Source organism: Crotalus tigris, unplaced genomic scaffold (genome assembly GCF_016545835.1).
Source record: "Crotalus tigris isolate CLP2741 ecotype Arizona unplaced genomic scaffold, ASM1654583v1 scf7180000019328.220996217465:2438092, whole genome shotgun sequence".
NCBI lineage: Eukaryota > Metazoa > Chordata > Lepidosauria > Squamata > Viperidae > Crotalus > Crotalus tigris.
The window spans coordinates 1106332-1122376 of record NW_024097488.1 but is presented as its reverse complement, the minus strand read 5'-3'; the positions used below and the strand labels follow the sequence as shown (position 1 = coordinate 1122376).

Below are 16045 nucleotides of genomic sequence, written 5' to 3'. Positions count from 1 at the left end.
TGGGATAGGTTGGGATTTATGCCTCAGGAAAAAAGGAGAAAACGTACATCTTTTTTTCTTCTTTTTCTAAAAATAGCTGTCAATAAATAAATTTCAGTATTTACTGAGTGGAAACCAAAACCACCACAACAAAACAAACTCAACCACCTAAAACAAAGCCAAATAACATGCATGTAGCTCTGAAATACCTGGCACCCCTCTACTGCCTTAAAAGAGCTTCCCAGGGCCAGGATTACTCTTAGGGTAATTAGGGTTCTGTATGGGGCTTGGGGAATCAGAACTATATGCCATTCAGCTGTCCCTACAGCCATTGGGATAATTTGCTGGTTTCTCTTTGGGCCTTTCCCCACTGCTGAAGTAAAGTATAATCTGCAAGTCCTTGAGCTGATTAAAAATTATAGCAGCATAACATTGGCTACTCCTGTTTCTTCTATAATCACTCTCTCAATGATGGCGTCCATAGCATAGAATCATAGCTAGAAGAGATCTTGGATGTCTTCTGCTACTGTGTACATGGCATATTGAGAAAGGTATTAGTCTGTTCCATCCTTTCCCTTGCGTTCCCTTCAAATACTGTAGCCACCAATCACTTCCCCTAATGTGGGAGGCAGAGGAGAGTTAAAGATGAATTCTCACACATGATGGTATCACATACAAACAGAACTTCAATAGAACTAACAATTCAAAGAAACAATTCAATACATAATCGATTAAAAAATATAAGGAACCTAATTTATGTTTAGCTCCACGATTTTCTTCTGAAACGCCAATCCTTCTCCAGGTTAGGGTGCATTTTTTACCTGATAGGAACCAGGCTAGGAAACTAGACACCCTATCATTATGGAGGAACAGAGACAAAACAAGTTGTCTTCCCTTTAAAAGTTCATTTGATAGAAAGGGAAACCTTCCAGCTCCTGTTTGTTTGCCCAGAGTTCAGGTTTCCTAGTATCTGTTCTCAGTTTAGAGCAGGGGTCTTCAAACTTGGCCCTTTTATGACCTGTGGACTTCAACTCCCAGAATTCCTCAGCCAGCGTGCACAAGTCATAAAAGGGCCAAGTTTGAAGACCCCTGGTTTAGAGTGAAAGATTGAAGCAGTTTTCCACATTTCAGCCTCTTGGAATGCTACTATCGAAGCATTAATAATATATTCAGAGGAACAACGATTTGGTAAGTCTAACAATAACAGTGTCACTATCAGAAACCAGTCTCAACTTTCCATTTTTTATTATTCTGCAATGTCTATAAGAATTTAAAAATATCCTTTTAGGGAAATCAGTATGCAAATACAACTGATCTCCATGCAGCTTATTCATCCTCAGCTTACTTTAGGAAATTTAGGAAAATTTGATTAAAACTCTTAGTAAATGTGGAAGTGGGTTCATAATCTTTGTATTCACTAAATTTATAACTAAATGAGAACAATCCCAGGATATATAGTAAGTTAATTTGCTGAATAGATTGGGATAGCTGTAGTTAAAAATGCTTTCATTCATTGCTGACCTACTAAGAATATATGATGAACCTGGTCCTGAGAGAAAATGTATGTTTGATTCAGGACCTCTAAAGCAATTTTAAAATATTTATAGCCTGATTAACTTGTTTTAATCCTGAATATTTATGTATTAAATGATGGGAGCATATGTACCCTAGTTGGCAACAAGATGAATAATGCAAAATATGTTCTGACAATGATCAAAAAGTAAATACAGGCATCCCTATTTTAGCTAAATTTGCACATTATGCAAAATTGGTTTAGTTGTGGCTTACTGAATAAAGTTAAATGTCACATTAAATCATAACCTGAATAGTTGTCAAGAGCTGATGGATATAGACATTTCTATCCTTTGCCCTTGCTAATTAAAGTCAAGAATAATATAGCTACATATCTAGGTTCTAAAAATCCTGAGTACTAGTAGATGATTGCAAAATTATATGGAAAACCTTCGCCTGCCAAGTGACAATTGTTCAAGGTGCATTGCATCAACCTGCGAATCAATGAGAATCATCTTACATCTCCATTTCAAGGCCAATGGGCCAGTGGCATCTAAAGACATTTCCACAGTCATGTGGCCAGCATGATGTCAGGGAGCACTGTTACTTTCCCACCAAAGTGGTACCTATTTATATACTTGCATTTGCATGCTTTAGAACTGCTAGGTTGGCAGGAGCTAGGGCAAGGACAAGAGGTCACCCTGTCACAGGACGTTTGGGTAATGAACCTGGGCTGTTGGTTTTCCAGCCGACTGCTAAGCCATGGTGCCGCTCTTAACAACCATGATGGAGACTTTTAAAGGACACTAACTTTGCAAACCTCACTTTCTAATCACTTTGGGAAAACTGCTCATTAACTATTTCTAAGCTATTAGAGACCTTCAGAATTAAAATTTTGAATGGGTTGATTGAGTCTGCCTTTAATCCTGAATGAAAGAAAATTTTAACCATAAGTTAAAGAATTTAAAGAATCTGAAATAAACAGACTAAGTTATAAACAGACTAAGGATACAGATAAAATTGGAATATTGAAATTTTTACAATAATATTTTGGAATTAATTATAACAGATAGATAGATAGATAGATAGATAGATAGATAGATAGATAGATAGGATAAATGCTACTTTTGACTATTATTTTTATGGATTTTCTGTTGACCCCAGGACTGAGAAAGTGATGTTTTATGGATTTGTTTATAGATAAGAGATGGTATATAGAATGAAGGGATAAATGTTTGTACCTTTAGAGATGGTGAAGAGCTACTAAATTTGTTTATACTTGTGATGAACACTGGAAGCCTCTTCTTTATATATATTTCTCTTTCTTAATTTTCTTTCTTTTTCCTTATACGTTTTCCTTTTTTTCTCTATTCTGTTCTTTTATGTTTCGTTTGTATTGAATCTCATTATTATAAAAATTCTTAATAAAAACAAACTTGGGGATGTTGAGGCTGGAATAGGAATTTTTTTGACTTTTGATCATATGCAATGAGACAATTGCTTATACCATTTTTAAAGTTGTCATGCATACAAATACACAAGGAGAAGGTTTATCTCTTCTCAGACATGCATTCTTTCCTCGTAACCTTCTTTCTCTAGTTTCTGATATCAGTGTCTTGCCTATCTTATGACTTACTGATATTAAGAATCCAGCATGTCTTTCCTGTTCCAGTGAATTTTACTGGGGTGCATAAATAAAAAAGGTCAATTTGTAAACTGTACAGTGATACCTTGATACTCTTCTTCAAACAGTGCCCTTTAGTGAAGCAGAATAGCTCACAACAGACTTGAGTAACACAAAATATGCAGTCTTTACAACAGAAAATGCTAGATGTTTGTTTGTTTATTTATTTATTGGCTGCCAAGCAACATGGAAATAAGTTGGCAATTAGACCTGTACCCTCATAATTCCTCCATTGACACTGAATTAATTATGGACAAAATCAGTTCTAGCCAGAAGGATCTGTCTTTCCTGGGAGAAATATTGCATCCTATTTCTTCTCCTTTCTGTTCCAAAGTTGGAAAAACAGTCTTTTATTTTTAACAGCATTAGTCAAATAGTACCATGTAAATAAATGACACTTTGCTATTATGAGCAATCTGCTATGCCAACTGGCTTATTATCTAAAACAGACACAGAAAAACAATGGTGATACAGATAAACAGAGGAAGTAGATAAATAGATTAGTTCAGTAAAGATACAGCTCTTTAATAATAAACAAATAACAAAAAATACAAGTTAAAGATAACTAAGCAAGTTATTACAAAGCAATATTCTATTAACAGCATAAAACAACCTTGCAATTTAGCAGCCTCTCTCTATCAGTTATTATAAGGTCCCAGGTTGCCCACTTCAGGTAAAGATATGCATGGTTCTCTTACCTTTCACTCTAGTTTAAATGAGAAATTATTCTTTAAAATAAAAGATAAAACAAAATTGATACACAGACATTCCTGTATAGCAAGAGCAGTAGCACTTATATATTGCTTCACAGTGCTCTACAGCCCTCTCTAAGCGGTATACAGAGTCAGCATACTGTCCCCAACAATCTGGGTCCTCATTTTACTGACCTCGGAAGGATGGAAGGGTGAATCTACCTCGAGCCGGTGAGTATCCAACCCCTGGCAGTCTGCAGAATTAGCCTGCAATACTGCATTCTAATCATTGCACCACCATGGCTTATCTCAAAAGATTTATTTCTTTTTTATTGCATACTTTCATTATTCACTAAAAATTACAGTTGTTTTTTTTAGTAATACAATTTGCTTGCTTTGTCTTTTTGTCTGTTGGATAAGACTGTCAATTGAAACAAACAAACAAACAGATTCTGTCCTATGCCTTTATGAGCAACTCTATCACATCACTACTACCACACTTGCTTGCTTCAAGAGTCTTTTAATTCTGGTTGATGAACATTTAGCCGATTATAATTCACCACGGTTGGCTTCCTGCATTGCACTTAGCTATTTGATTTTGTCCATTATTGGATTATTGCTTAGGATGGTGGATAAACCCAAATAGTTGGGACTGCAATATACCATGATTTAAAAATTGTGTGTAAGCCAGTCTGAACCATTTTGTGTTCTGTCTGATGATCTATGGCCAATGTAAAAACAAAAGTGGTAAACTTGATAAAAAACTCAGTTCTTTAAATAATTCCAGTTGCTGTTCAGAAAAGTTCAGTTGCTTAGTCTTGCAGATCAAGGCAGTAGACCCCTGTTGCTATAGGGAGCCATGTGACATGGGAATTGTCTAAGTGAGAGAAGCCTATTTCAACTTTCTTTTAAACATCTGCTTTATTGGCTGAGGATGGCACCTGTCAACTGCTCAAAGCAAAGATATCATCTCTTTGCCTTTAGGCTTGACTCAAATCCAGTGGAGGTTTCCTGTTGTACCAGGACAGAAGAAATTTGCTTATTTGCTCCTGGCTAGTGATGCCACTCAAATGAATATTTTCCTTTACTTTTGTTCCCTTTTCTTCCGTGTAGGCATTAAACCGCCTGAGTTTGATTTCTGTCTGCATGCTCTCAAAGAAATGGAGGATACACCTGTGTGCAAAGTCCCGTGTTTGTTCACAACAGGTCTCTTCAAATATTTTTTGTTCAAGATCAATGTAATTGCTCCAGTAGCGGGTTTGCAAAAAGGCAGCATGATTGAAGCAGGGCTTGAGAGAACGAGCAAGGAAAGCCATCACGATGAGAATTAAAAGAAGACTCCAACCAAAAGCCTGGAAGCAAATGACAAACGGATCAAGAGCTTTGGATTTATAGCAAGTAGCCAACCCTATATCCTTATGCAACTTCAAGTCTCACACCAGTTCCCAAGACCAATGAATCCATACCATAATAACATGTTTATATCAGTCTTGAGGAGAAATCACTTTTTTGCCAGGAAGAAATCCTGGCAAAAATAAAAAATAAAAAAGGAGGTGCAGAGCAGAAGCGAGGTGATACTGGGGTAAGTATAAAACACCTTTGCAATGGGGTTACAACTATTAGAATATCCAGGTTTCCAGTGGGAAAATCTGGGAGTTTTAATTCCCGCATGTTTAGAAAATCTGGTGCAGTGAATGGAGACAATTGAGTTTGACTCTTTTGAAAACGTAATTTTAGATATATTTTTTATTTATAAACTAGAGAAAGTAACTTATTCCAAGGTATTTTATACAGTTTTTTTTAAAAATCCCCATTTGGCAGGAAGGCTAGGAATGACAGGATCTGCGTTTATTGGGTGCTGGACTGGAAGAGTATTCCTCACACAACCAAATGTCAATAGATGCCCATTACTTACTTGTGAACAGCATTTGAGATATCTGGACACTGCCTTGCGGGAAGTGTTATTCCTCATCAATTCATCATGTTTGCATGGGATTTTGGCAAGAAAGTGTTGTAAGGCATCATAGGTGGTGATGTTGGCAGCTAAATCTGGAAATTTCTCAGGATCAATGGAATTGCTGAAGGCACAGACAAAATATTTTCCATCAAGGAGGGTGACTAGGATCCAAACAGTGGGTGCTATCATAGCCCGTTGCATAACAGAAGAACACATGTACCTGTGCATTGGGCAGACAGGAAGAGATTTGTCTGTTATATCACAAACTGAAGAGAACATAGGGGCCTTTGCAAGAAAAGTGATAGAATCAGAGAGGGTTATCATCAAGAAAGGAAAGATATGCAAGATACCATTGAATATATTGATTTATGCCATTAGTTTTATTCCGCGTAAATCTATTTTGCTATGTATTTTTCTGTACAGTGCTTCTATAAAGATCAAATTATCTTTGTAGGAACATGTAACAGACATAAACAAGAAAGCATACAGAAAGCAAACCAAAAAAAAAAAAAAAACCCAAATAGAAATAATATTATAGAACATTCTATTTATTTGACATATTTTAGAGAAGAATTTCCAGAAGAATGATAAAATAATGTTCTCCCAAATATTATTTTTCAGATATATATTACATTACATTACATTAAAGTGCCAGAAAAACCATGGCAGAGAAAGAAATGCTAAGTAAGTTCTATTATCTAAGTACTTTGTATTTTTAAATAAACACATTATTTAAGTAATTGGATTGTTGCAATAAAAATCATTGGAATCTCCCACCTGATAATGGATGGATTCTTCCTTCTGTCTCCAGCGGGTCTCCTCCACTCCTCAAGCATTGCAACAAATTGCCTGTTGACAATTAGTCCACAAAGAAAAAGTGCTACTGGTGGGATAAACATTATTCCCAAGCCATAGGCCATGTTGTATTTTAAAAGGCAAGGGCAATTGAAATCAAAGATGGTGTAAATCTTCACACTTGCCAATGCTAGTAGCCCACAGATCCCATTTGTCACTGAGTCTGAATTAGACTGGAAGTACTGGAAAACCATCTGGAATCGATCCATGCTGTTAAAAAAAAAAAACCCCTGAGGGTTTTTTTTCCCTGAAGAAGAGCTGAAAAGGTGTCAAAGGATTTCAGCACTGTCAAGTTTCATTTTCCTGAGAGCCCTCTTCAGCACTGGTTAGGAAAGCTCTACAAGCTCTTAAGTCAGGAGGAGAATGGACAGGAAGAACACAGTAAAGTAGTTGGATTTTCACAGATGGCCTTTTTGATTGTCCTGAAATCTCATTCTCATTAATATGACATTTTGTTGTGCCATTCTTGCCTTGCCTTCTTAATCAGTCCTCATCAGCAAAGTTGTTTATCTCTGTGTTGTTGGATTATTAAAAAGACTTCTCTTCACTGCCTCCAGTTAAAGAAAAGGGAGAAAATTACAGAATTCTTCTGTATACCAACCAGCTGCACCTGTAGTACAATGCAGAATTTCCTGTCAGTTGCAGGATCTGTAGCTGGTGCACTGTAAGGAATTTGGAAACGATCAGAGCTCTTCCCTATTTCCCTTTTCCCAATATCCCTGTACACAATGAATAATCAAATGAGAGAGTTTGTTTACAAGTCTCCTCCCTGTTCTTCTCAAAGAAGATGCTGTAGGATTTCTGTAGCGTTAATACGACAGCTGCACCCCTGGCAAAAGCTATAATTTTCTCCTGCTCTCCCCATTTCACTTTTTAAAAACGGAATAGCTAGAGTTTCTTGTTTCATCGCAGAAATATTGTAAACCCATAAAGCAATGCCATGGATTGGGGGATTGGGGCATGTTAGACAGCTGTATGGAAGTGTTTTTCAACTGAATAAAATAGAGTACAGGGAAAACTAAATACAAAATTTCCATCATGAATGGGAATTCAGTGCCCCTTCAGTGTTGCTGGACTGCTTTTCCTACCATGCATTGTAACCAATCTATATTAGTTGAAACTGGAGAGAATTACACATAGTAATATCTAGAGGATTACAGGATTCTTACTCCTGATATAGCTCTAGAAACAGTCTTATATTACTGTTCTCTCCATTCTCTTTCCAAAACTTAAGAGCACTAGATGGAGCACCACAGATTCTACAAGGCTTGCCCTGAAAACTTCTGAAAAAAATATTTTCAAAGTTGAATATGCATCTTTTTTGCTGCCTTCTAATACTGTCTGGGTTTTTGAAATGCAAATCTGGGCTACAATTTTTTTTCCAGAAAATTAATCAGATCTGGGCTACAAAACATGTTCAGAAAATCAGCTGTTGCCTTTTTTGGGGGGAACTATTGCATGATTATCTGCCTCTCCAATTTCAAACCTGCAACTACACACACACACCCACACACCCACACCCACACCCCTATAGGAAATGATTAATGAGTTTTTCTTAAAGACTGGATATAAACTGAATACAATACAGTTCATATCTGTATTGCCAGCAAGAATAATTATTTATGTTTCTGCACTAATTCCAACCACAAGGAGGCAGTGTCCAACCTGCATTATTAGTCGTTCCAGCAACGGATAAACCATTTATTGTTATTGTCAGTGTATCTTTATTTAGTGTGAATATTTCTTTTTTTAAAAAATTTACTGGATATTTTAGAATTGATCCTATAAATTGTTACCATTGTCATTTCTTGAGTTTTAACTTTTAACTTGCACTTCCCAAAATTTAATTTCTGGTAGAGTGAAATCATTGCTTTTTTGCCTCTAGTGCACATAGATGCAAATTTGTATTTCTCAAAATGATGCCCCAAACCCTGATCCTGTGTCTTTTAGATCTGCTTGATTTTTATGGATCAAGGGCTCAAGCAATGATCCTTGGTGGGAGATTGTCTCTGTATATACACAATATGTCTCAGTCTCCCCATTTTTATCTGAGAACTATTTTTGTTTGTGATAATGGTTCTGCTCCGAGACAGTTTCATTAATCCAACAATAAACAAAGTTCTGAACTGAAGATGCTTCTTGGATGAGAAGCAAAATGTCTTCAAGAGAAAAAATACAGAAAGTCCAATTATCTTTGGGACAACCATGAGCTGAATGACTGAGAATCTCCATAGACACTCCCAACAGTTAACATTCTGTCCATGAAGAAATATCCCTAGGAAAGGTTGTCTTGTGCCTAATCACAGACATCTCCTTCCAGCCATTCCCACATCTATTTTAATACTATTTCTTTACCAGACAAAGAGCCTTTTATTTCCCTAGGCCTTTTAATCTAACCTAATTTCTGTGAGACTCTGATGCTGCTCTTTATAGATTTTAAGTTCTCCTGATTTTAAACTAAGGCAGCTTCCTCAGTCTGTTCCTTTACAGATTTCAACGGCACAACCTCCACCAAGTATTGGGACCAGTTCTATTCTGACTCTGCACTGAGGTTCATAAATGCTCCTTTTCTTCCCAAATCATTGTAGGACAATTTAAAGGTAGTGACTGGTGGATTTCTTGGACTTTATTTCCCCTTTCACTGAGCATTACTTATTGGTGGGAGAAAACATTAGCAGTTGCTGTCCTTAGTATGTGGTGTAGTAGGTGTGGGCAAGGATGGACTGATGCCTGGAACAGAGGATTTAGCCACTTTTCAACTTGCCTGCGATATGAGTAGAGACTATTAACCTGTCTATTGTGCTATTTCTGAACAAGGTTTCCTGATCAGAAAAATCAGTAAATGCATGTTCAGAAATAGTCCAAGAGACAGGTCAGTGCGTTAGAAGTGGTGTTCATGTCAAAATAGGAGGGATGTCATATAATGCATTGAAAGAACTCCATCCATCCTGTCCTATTTCATCCTGGACACATCCTTTAGCCCATTGACTGTCAATTGACTATTCTGAAAAAAACGGTTTTATTGATTTTCAAAAGACCTGTAGAACCTCTTCAGAAATATCTTAAATGATATATCAAGGTGCAAGGAGAGAGAGACTGCAAGGAGAATCAAGAATTCTTCCTTCCATCTCACAACCTACACTTCAGTTATTCCTGTTATTTAACCACTTAGGCTAAAAAGGGAAAGTAATAGATTTCATGCCAATTTGATCGAAATATTCCATGGAGTAGAAATAATAGTATTAGTGTACGCAAAACAGTGACCTCAGAAGTAATAGAACCATGAAAACCCTGCCAGCAGAAGCAACAGAAAATCTGTAATGGGTTCATTTGGAAAAGAACTACACAATCATATGGCTGCATGTTGTCATTGTTTCTCAGATTATTTCTGCCTTGATGTCTGTGTCTCTGTATCTGTGTATAGCATCCTGGTAATCTTCAGCTTTTAAAATGTATTTTTATTGCTTTTTACTTAATAACAAAAAGTAGAAAAAGAAAAGAGCAAAACACAAAGGTAATAGTGATGTGATATAAACATTGTCAAAGAAAAAAGAGAACACATAAAAGTGCTATAACTAAAAGTGAAAGAAATATAACTAAGAAAAAACCCTGATACATTAGAACAATAAACAATTACAATTCTCTCTATATATTTATCTAATCCAAATATTATTCAAGTATATATATATATATTTATAATACATTTATATATATATCTTTTTAATCTACTGTTTTCTATATGTCCCATATTTGCTTATATTTATCCACACAAAATCTATGTTTATAGACAATTTGCTTATAAGTGGCAAGTACAGTCAGTCTTCAATCCATTCAGTAAATTGAGCCATACATTTATCTTCCCAATGCTGCAATATCAGCCCTTTAGCTAGAGAATCCATTTACATTGTCAGATTCTATGTACCAGGTATATAGTTCAAAAGAATATTATCCTCTGAAAATGGTAGCTTTTGTCACACAATCCTATTTATATAATCCACTATTTTCTCCCATTATAGAAATACCTATTTTAAAAAGTTAATGTATTATTTGTGTAGGTATAGATTCATGTTTAGGTTGTGCTGTTGTGCTGAGATAGCAGACAAGCAGACAAGCCAGTTGAAGGAAGCCAAGGCAAAATCATGCAACTGTACAAATGCTGCAGAGTCCAGCTATTGAGGAACCTGAGGATTATTTCTTGTATATAAAATGCTACCTCAGATATTTTAGAATAGTTGCAATTTCACTACTCACAAAAAGCAATAACCTTGTTACAAGTCTTGATGTTTTTATATCTTAATCCTTAGCCTTTTCAGAGAGTTCTTGAGAAACTGTTGAATTGAGATGGACCATGCTAAAGGAAGAGGAAAAATGTTCTATTTTTTTTTCCTGTAGAGTTATTCGTCTTTTAACCAACTGGCATAAAGCTTTATCACTTTTGCCGGTCATGCAGTTACTAAAGGCTCACTGAGCATTCACTGAAGTGGAAATTTTCAGGAAATGCTATTAGCTTAATAAACTACAGTATAGGGGTGAGGCTGGGATACAATGACATGTAAATGATAAACTCCAGAAGAGAATTGCTGATCTCTAGCAAAGCTGGACTGATAATTGAGTGAAGGAGAGAGATGGTCCTTTTTTATTTTTAGTTTAACAAGGTGTTTTTCATTTCATTGCACTTCTGTAATGAGGAATAAGCAAAGAATAAGCTAACTGAATTTAGGAATCAGAAACAGGTTGATAGCATCTTTTCAGACTAACACATTTTATTTAAAGGCATAAGCACTTGTGAGCTGTATTGTACTTTCTTTGATTAATGGAGTGGTTCCATGATGAAATGAGTTTAGCTCATTAAAACATATGCCTTTTAATAAAATGTATTAGTTTGAAACGATGATACCAGACTGATTCTGATTTTTCAGTACCATTGACTAACATTGGCTCTCCTCCTATATTTAAGAACAAACCTAATAAAAGAACATGAAATTTTTACCAATCTTATCTGATTTTACTTTATGCTTTGCCCTAATTTCTCCATTAAATCACCTACATATTTAGTTAAGTTCTTTGTGCCTCTATCTGTGTGCCTTCCGGTCAGTATTGATTCTTGGCAATTACCTGTATAAGTCCCTGCAGTTGTCTTGGCAAGATTTGAGAAATGGCTTTCCAATGCCTCCTTTCTAGGTCAGAGACAATAACTGGCCCAGCTGGCTTTGTGTCTAAAACAGGACTAGAACTCATGTTCTCTTGGTTTTTAAACTGGCATTTTAACTGTTGCACCAAAGTGGCTCTTATTAAGTTCTTTAACTTATCAATGTACTCTATGTATGACCCACCTTCTCATTCTGGAATTTAAGGCAGCATTTATGGTGTTCCCTCTTAGATTTTTTCCCCAGGTTAGACTGAGGCAGATTGGCTCAAACTATCCCAATGGTCAAGGATGGGCTAGTACCTGATCTGCTTCTGAGTATAACACTGTAGCCCCATACCAAAAACAAAACAAAACAAAACAAAAACACCCAGCCTTTTTGTACTCTTTTACTTTCATGCTTTTGGCAGACTGGGAACAGGAAAACAGATTGTCTCATGCAAGTTGGTGGAGAAGTTTGTGGGTTTTTTAAATTGGCAATAGTGTTCTTTTACTGAAGGTTTTCTTTGGTTTCCTATTGAAAATCAGCAGGAAACTGCTGCTAAATTTCAGAGGTACAGTCTCAGAAGGCCTTGAAAATTGCTAAAAAAAACCCAAGCATTTGAGTGCCATACAGAGCTAGCAATTGTGCACCAAATGCTATTTCTTCTGCATGTTTGCAAGGAAAAAGTTTCAGAAATAATTTTGAATGTGGAAAAAATTCAGATAGATGGTGTGCTCGCAATATTGGCTTTCTCTTATTTATACAGAAAGCATAATGAAGGAAGATATATTGTTCTAAACCAGTGGTTCTCAACCTTCCTAATGCCGTGACCCTTTAATACAGTTCCTCATGTTGTGGTGATCCCCAACCATAAAATTATTTTCGTTACTACTTCATAATTGTAATTTTGCTACTGTTATGAATCGTAATGTAAATATCTGATATGCAGGGTGTATTTTCATTGTTACGAATTGAACATAATTAAAGCATAGTGATTAAGCACAAAAACAATATAGCAATGCTCGCTGGAGAAGCTTACTCTTCCTTGTTCAAAAATGTTGGGAGGGAGGGAAGGGGAAGGAAGATTGAAGGGGAAGGAGATTGAAGGGGAAAGGAAGGAAGGAAAGAGATTGAAGGGGAAGGGATGGAGATGGAGATGGAAGGAAGGAAGGAAGATTGAAGGGGAAAGGAAGGAGATGGAGAAGGAAGGAGATTGAAGGGGAAAGGAAAGAAGGAAGGAAGATTGAAGGGGAAAGGAAGGAGATGGAGAAGGAAGGAGATTGAAGGGGAAAGGAAAGAAGGAAGATTGAAGGGGAAAGGAAGGAGATGGAGAAGGAAGGAGATTGAAGGGGGAAGGAAGGAAGGAGAGAGAGATTGAAGGGGAAGGAATGGAGATGGAGATGGAAGAAAAGAAGGAAGGAAGGAAGATTGAAGGGGAAAGGAAGGAGATGGAGAAGGAGATTGAAGGGGGAAGGAAGGAAGGAAAGAAGGAAGGAGAGAGAGAGATTGAAGGAGAAGGGATGGAGATGGAGATGGAAGAAAAGAAGGAAGGAAGAAAGATTGAAGGGGAAAGGAAGGAGATGGAGAAGGAAGGAGATTGAAGCGGGAAGGAAGGAAGGAAGGAAGGAGAGAGATTGAAGGGGAAGGGATGGAGATGGATGGAAGGAAGGAAGGAAGGAAGGAAGGAAGGAAGGAAGGAAGGAAGGATTGATTGATCTTTGGAGAGTCATGTTTTCCCAGATGGTGATGAACTGCAACTCCCAGCATTCCCCACTCTTCCACAGTGCATTTAAGGGCTGGTGGGGATGGTAGTCTGGCAGAGAGCCAAGCGGCAGCACCTCTGGGGCCTCGGAAGCCACGCGGAGGATCCACGCGCCTCGGAGCCACCGGCCACCCTCTCGTGCCCGCCAACCTGGAGCCCCCCATCCTCATCCCGGCACCTCTTGCCCTCTCCCAGCTACCCCTGGGACCTGTCCACCCCTCCAGCTTCCTGAGCGCCATTGCAGCGGCGGGGTCATGGGAGCCCCTTTCCATGCTGCGCAGCCCTTCACCGCCATGATCCTTCCCTGATTCATCGCACATGAGAGGGGCGTGGCCAGTCCTCTCCCAGCCCGTCTGGCTGGCCTCCGATGCACATGCGGGCATCACCACCGCCTCGCCCTCTTCCCCGCCCCCTGGCCTTCCGAGGCCTGGAGTCCGGCGAGCTGGGAAGGAGCCACTCCTTCCCACCAGCCCCAGGGCCGCGCCGGGTGCCAGAGGGCCGAGGCGGCCTCCAACGGTGAGGGAGGTGGGCCGGGCGGTGTGGGAGAAGCTCTGGCATGGTATGGAGGGCGCCCGGGGCGGAGCATGGCCAGGCAACCAGGAGGCATGGGGACCGACTCAGCGCCACAGCTCAGCTCAGCTAGCAGTGGCGGCAACGGCGAAACAGCCCAGCGGCAGTGCCAGACCTGGCTTGGCTCGGCCTGGCCGCCCACGCAGCTGAGCCAGCCCGGGCAGCATCGAGGGCACACGCGATGGTGCTGCGGTGGCAGGAGCAGGCACTGTTGGAGGAGAAGGGTGCCCTGGAGGTGGAGGAGCTGGCAGAGGAGGAGGGTGGCGGCGGCCGGATAGAGGAGCGGTGTCTCAGTTCCTAAGACATCGGAAATATGTGTTTTCTGATGGTCTTAGGCAACCCCTGTGAAAGCGTCGTTCGACCCCCAAAAGGGTCGCGACCCACAGGTTGAGAACCACTGCTTTAAACAGACAGCAAATATACACATTACATTTTCCTAGTGTATTGACCTTGCAACTTCCTGAATTTTCAAATTCTAACCTGCAGACCTAACACATCATCAAGTTGGAGAAAGGGATTATATAACTCTAGTGACCAATATACAGTTAAATGACTTTATGTCAGTGTTTCTTGTTAGATTTTTTTTCCATTTGCTTCTTCTAGCTTCTGAGATTCTCAACCTGAATATCCCTTATGTTACAGGGCTCTGCATGATATTTGAAGTGATCATATACCACATGAGCTTAAAAGTAGTGTCAGGTTAATACATAAATAATCTAGTTAAGTTCCAGTCTCACACTATATATATATATATATATATATATATATATATATATATATATATATATATTATTCCTCTCCCGACACTGCAATACTAATTATAATGCTTCAGAGATGGATTCTGCTGTGGATAAGAGTGGTTTTGATATAGTCTTCTCGATATTTACTATTTCTTATGTGTAGATCCTGTTGGATATGATGGATGGCAGCCTTCCTAACGTAAAGGTCACAATCAAATACTAATTACAAGCACTATGCTGCCAGTGAACATTCCCCGGGGACTGCTTTTCATGACTCAATACAATAATGTTGGCAAACTGATAGAAAAATGAAGGTGGCTTTATACTGCTTAGATTAATCTGCAAGGAATTATATCAAAGCGGATTTATTTGGGTCCTTTGGGATTGGGCGGCATATAAATATTTGAAAATAAATAAATAAAATAAATAAATATTTTTGTACAACTGAACTAATACTGATTTTTTTTTTAAAAAAAGTGTAATATGGAATGGATCCAGAGATTGCCAACAGAAGAAATGAAGGTGGTGCTTCTGCTTTGCAAGCTGCTACATGTGAGCTCTGGGAAAGCCTCATAGATCACAGATCACAACCTTATGTGTGACCTTGTCCAGTATCCTGATAGAGCAGGTACAGTATTTTTTTTAACAAATATTTTATTGAGTTTTATAAGGGTAACAAGGGAATAGGATCAATAAAGGTAAAACAAAGGGAGACATACAAAAGGGTTAAACCAAGGAAAGGGGGTAAACACAAAAGTGGGATTAATCCCACAAAATAACATATTAAATCTTAATAATTACTCTAATATTAAACAGCTTTCAATATAGTCATGTAAATAACAAGTTAGTCAATAAATCTCATTCATTTTACTAATTAACAATGCTTAATACTAATTAGTTGTAATAACTTTAAAATAGTAATATATTACTTATTAGTTATAATTTACTATATTATTAAAATCACAAATACAAAAAAAAGAAAAAAAGAAAAAGGCAAGTTCATACAAATAATCATGAAATATAAATACAAATTATCAATTTTCTCTTTAAGTTTCATAACCTTTTCTCATTCTATCGTGTTGCTAACCATTGGTAAAATTTTCCCCATGTTTTAAAATAAATTGTGTCTTCTTTCTCTTTCATTTCTAAAGTTAATCTATCCATT

General features: G+C 37.9%; 1 protein-coding gene across 1 annotated transcript; it reads right to left on the bottom strand.

Moving 5' to 3' along the window:
* Positions 1–3597: 3597 nt before the first annotated feature.
* Positions 3598–7278, bottom strand: CALHM3 (calcium homeostasis modulator 3). Its single transcript, XM_039361702.1, has 3 exons — positions 6602–7278; positions 5783–6044; positions 3598–5219 (listed from the first exon to the last, which is right to left on the bottom strand). Exons 1-3 carry the CDS (start codon positions 6886–6888, stop codon positions 4848–4850), a joined length of 921 nt encoding a protein of 306 aa, XP_039217636.1. The 5' UTR covers positions 6889–7278; the 3' UTR covers positions 3598–4847.
* Positions 7279–16045: the final 8767 nt, after the last annotated feature.

Excerpts from the sequence above, each read along its gene's own strand:
- CALHM3 (XM_039361702.1), bottom strand. The coding sequence starts at position 6,888 with ATGGATCGATTCCAGATGGTTTTCCAGTACTTCCAGTCTAATTCAGAC. Across the intron at positions 6,045-6,601 it reads AAGAATCCATCCATTATCAG|GTACATGTGTTCTTCTGTTA; the intron begins GTGGGAGATTCC and ends CCCAATGCACAG. Across the intron at positions 5,220-5,782 it reads ATCTCAAATGCTGTTCACAA|GCTTTTGGTTGGAGTCTTCT; the intron begins GTAAGTAATGGG and ends ATTTGCTTCCAG.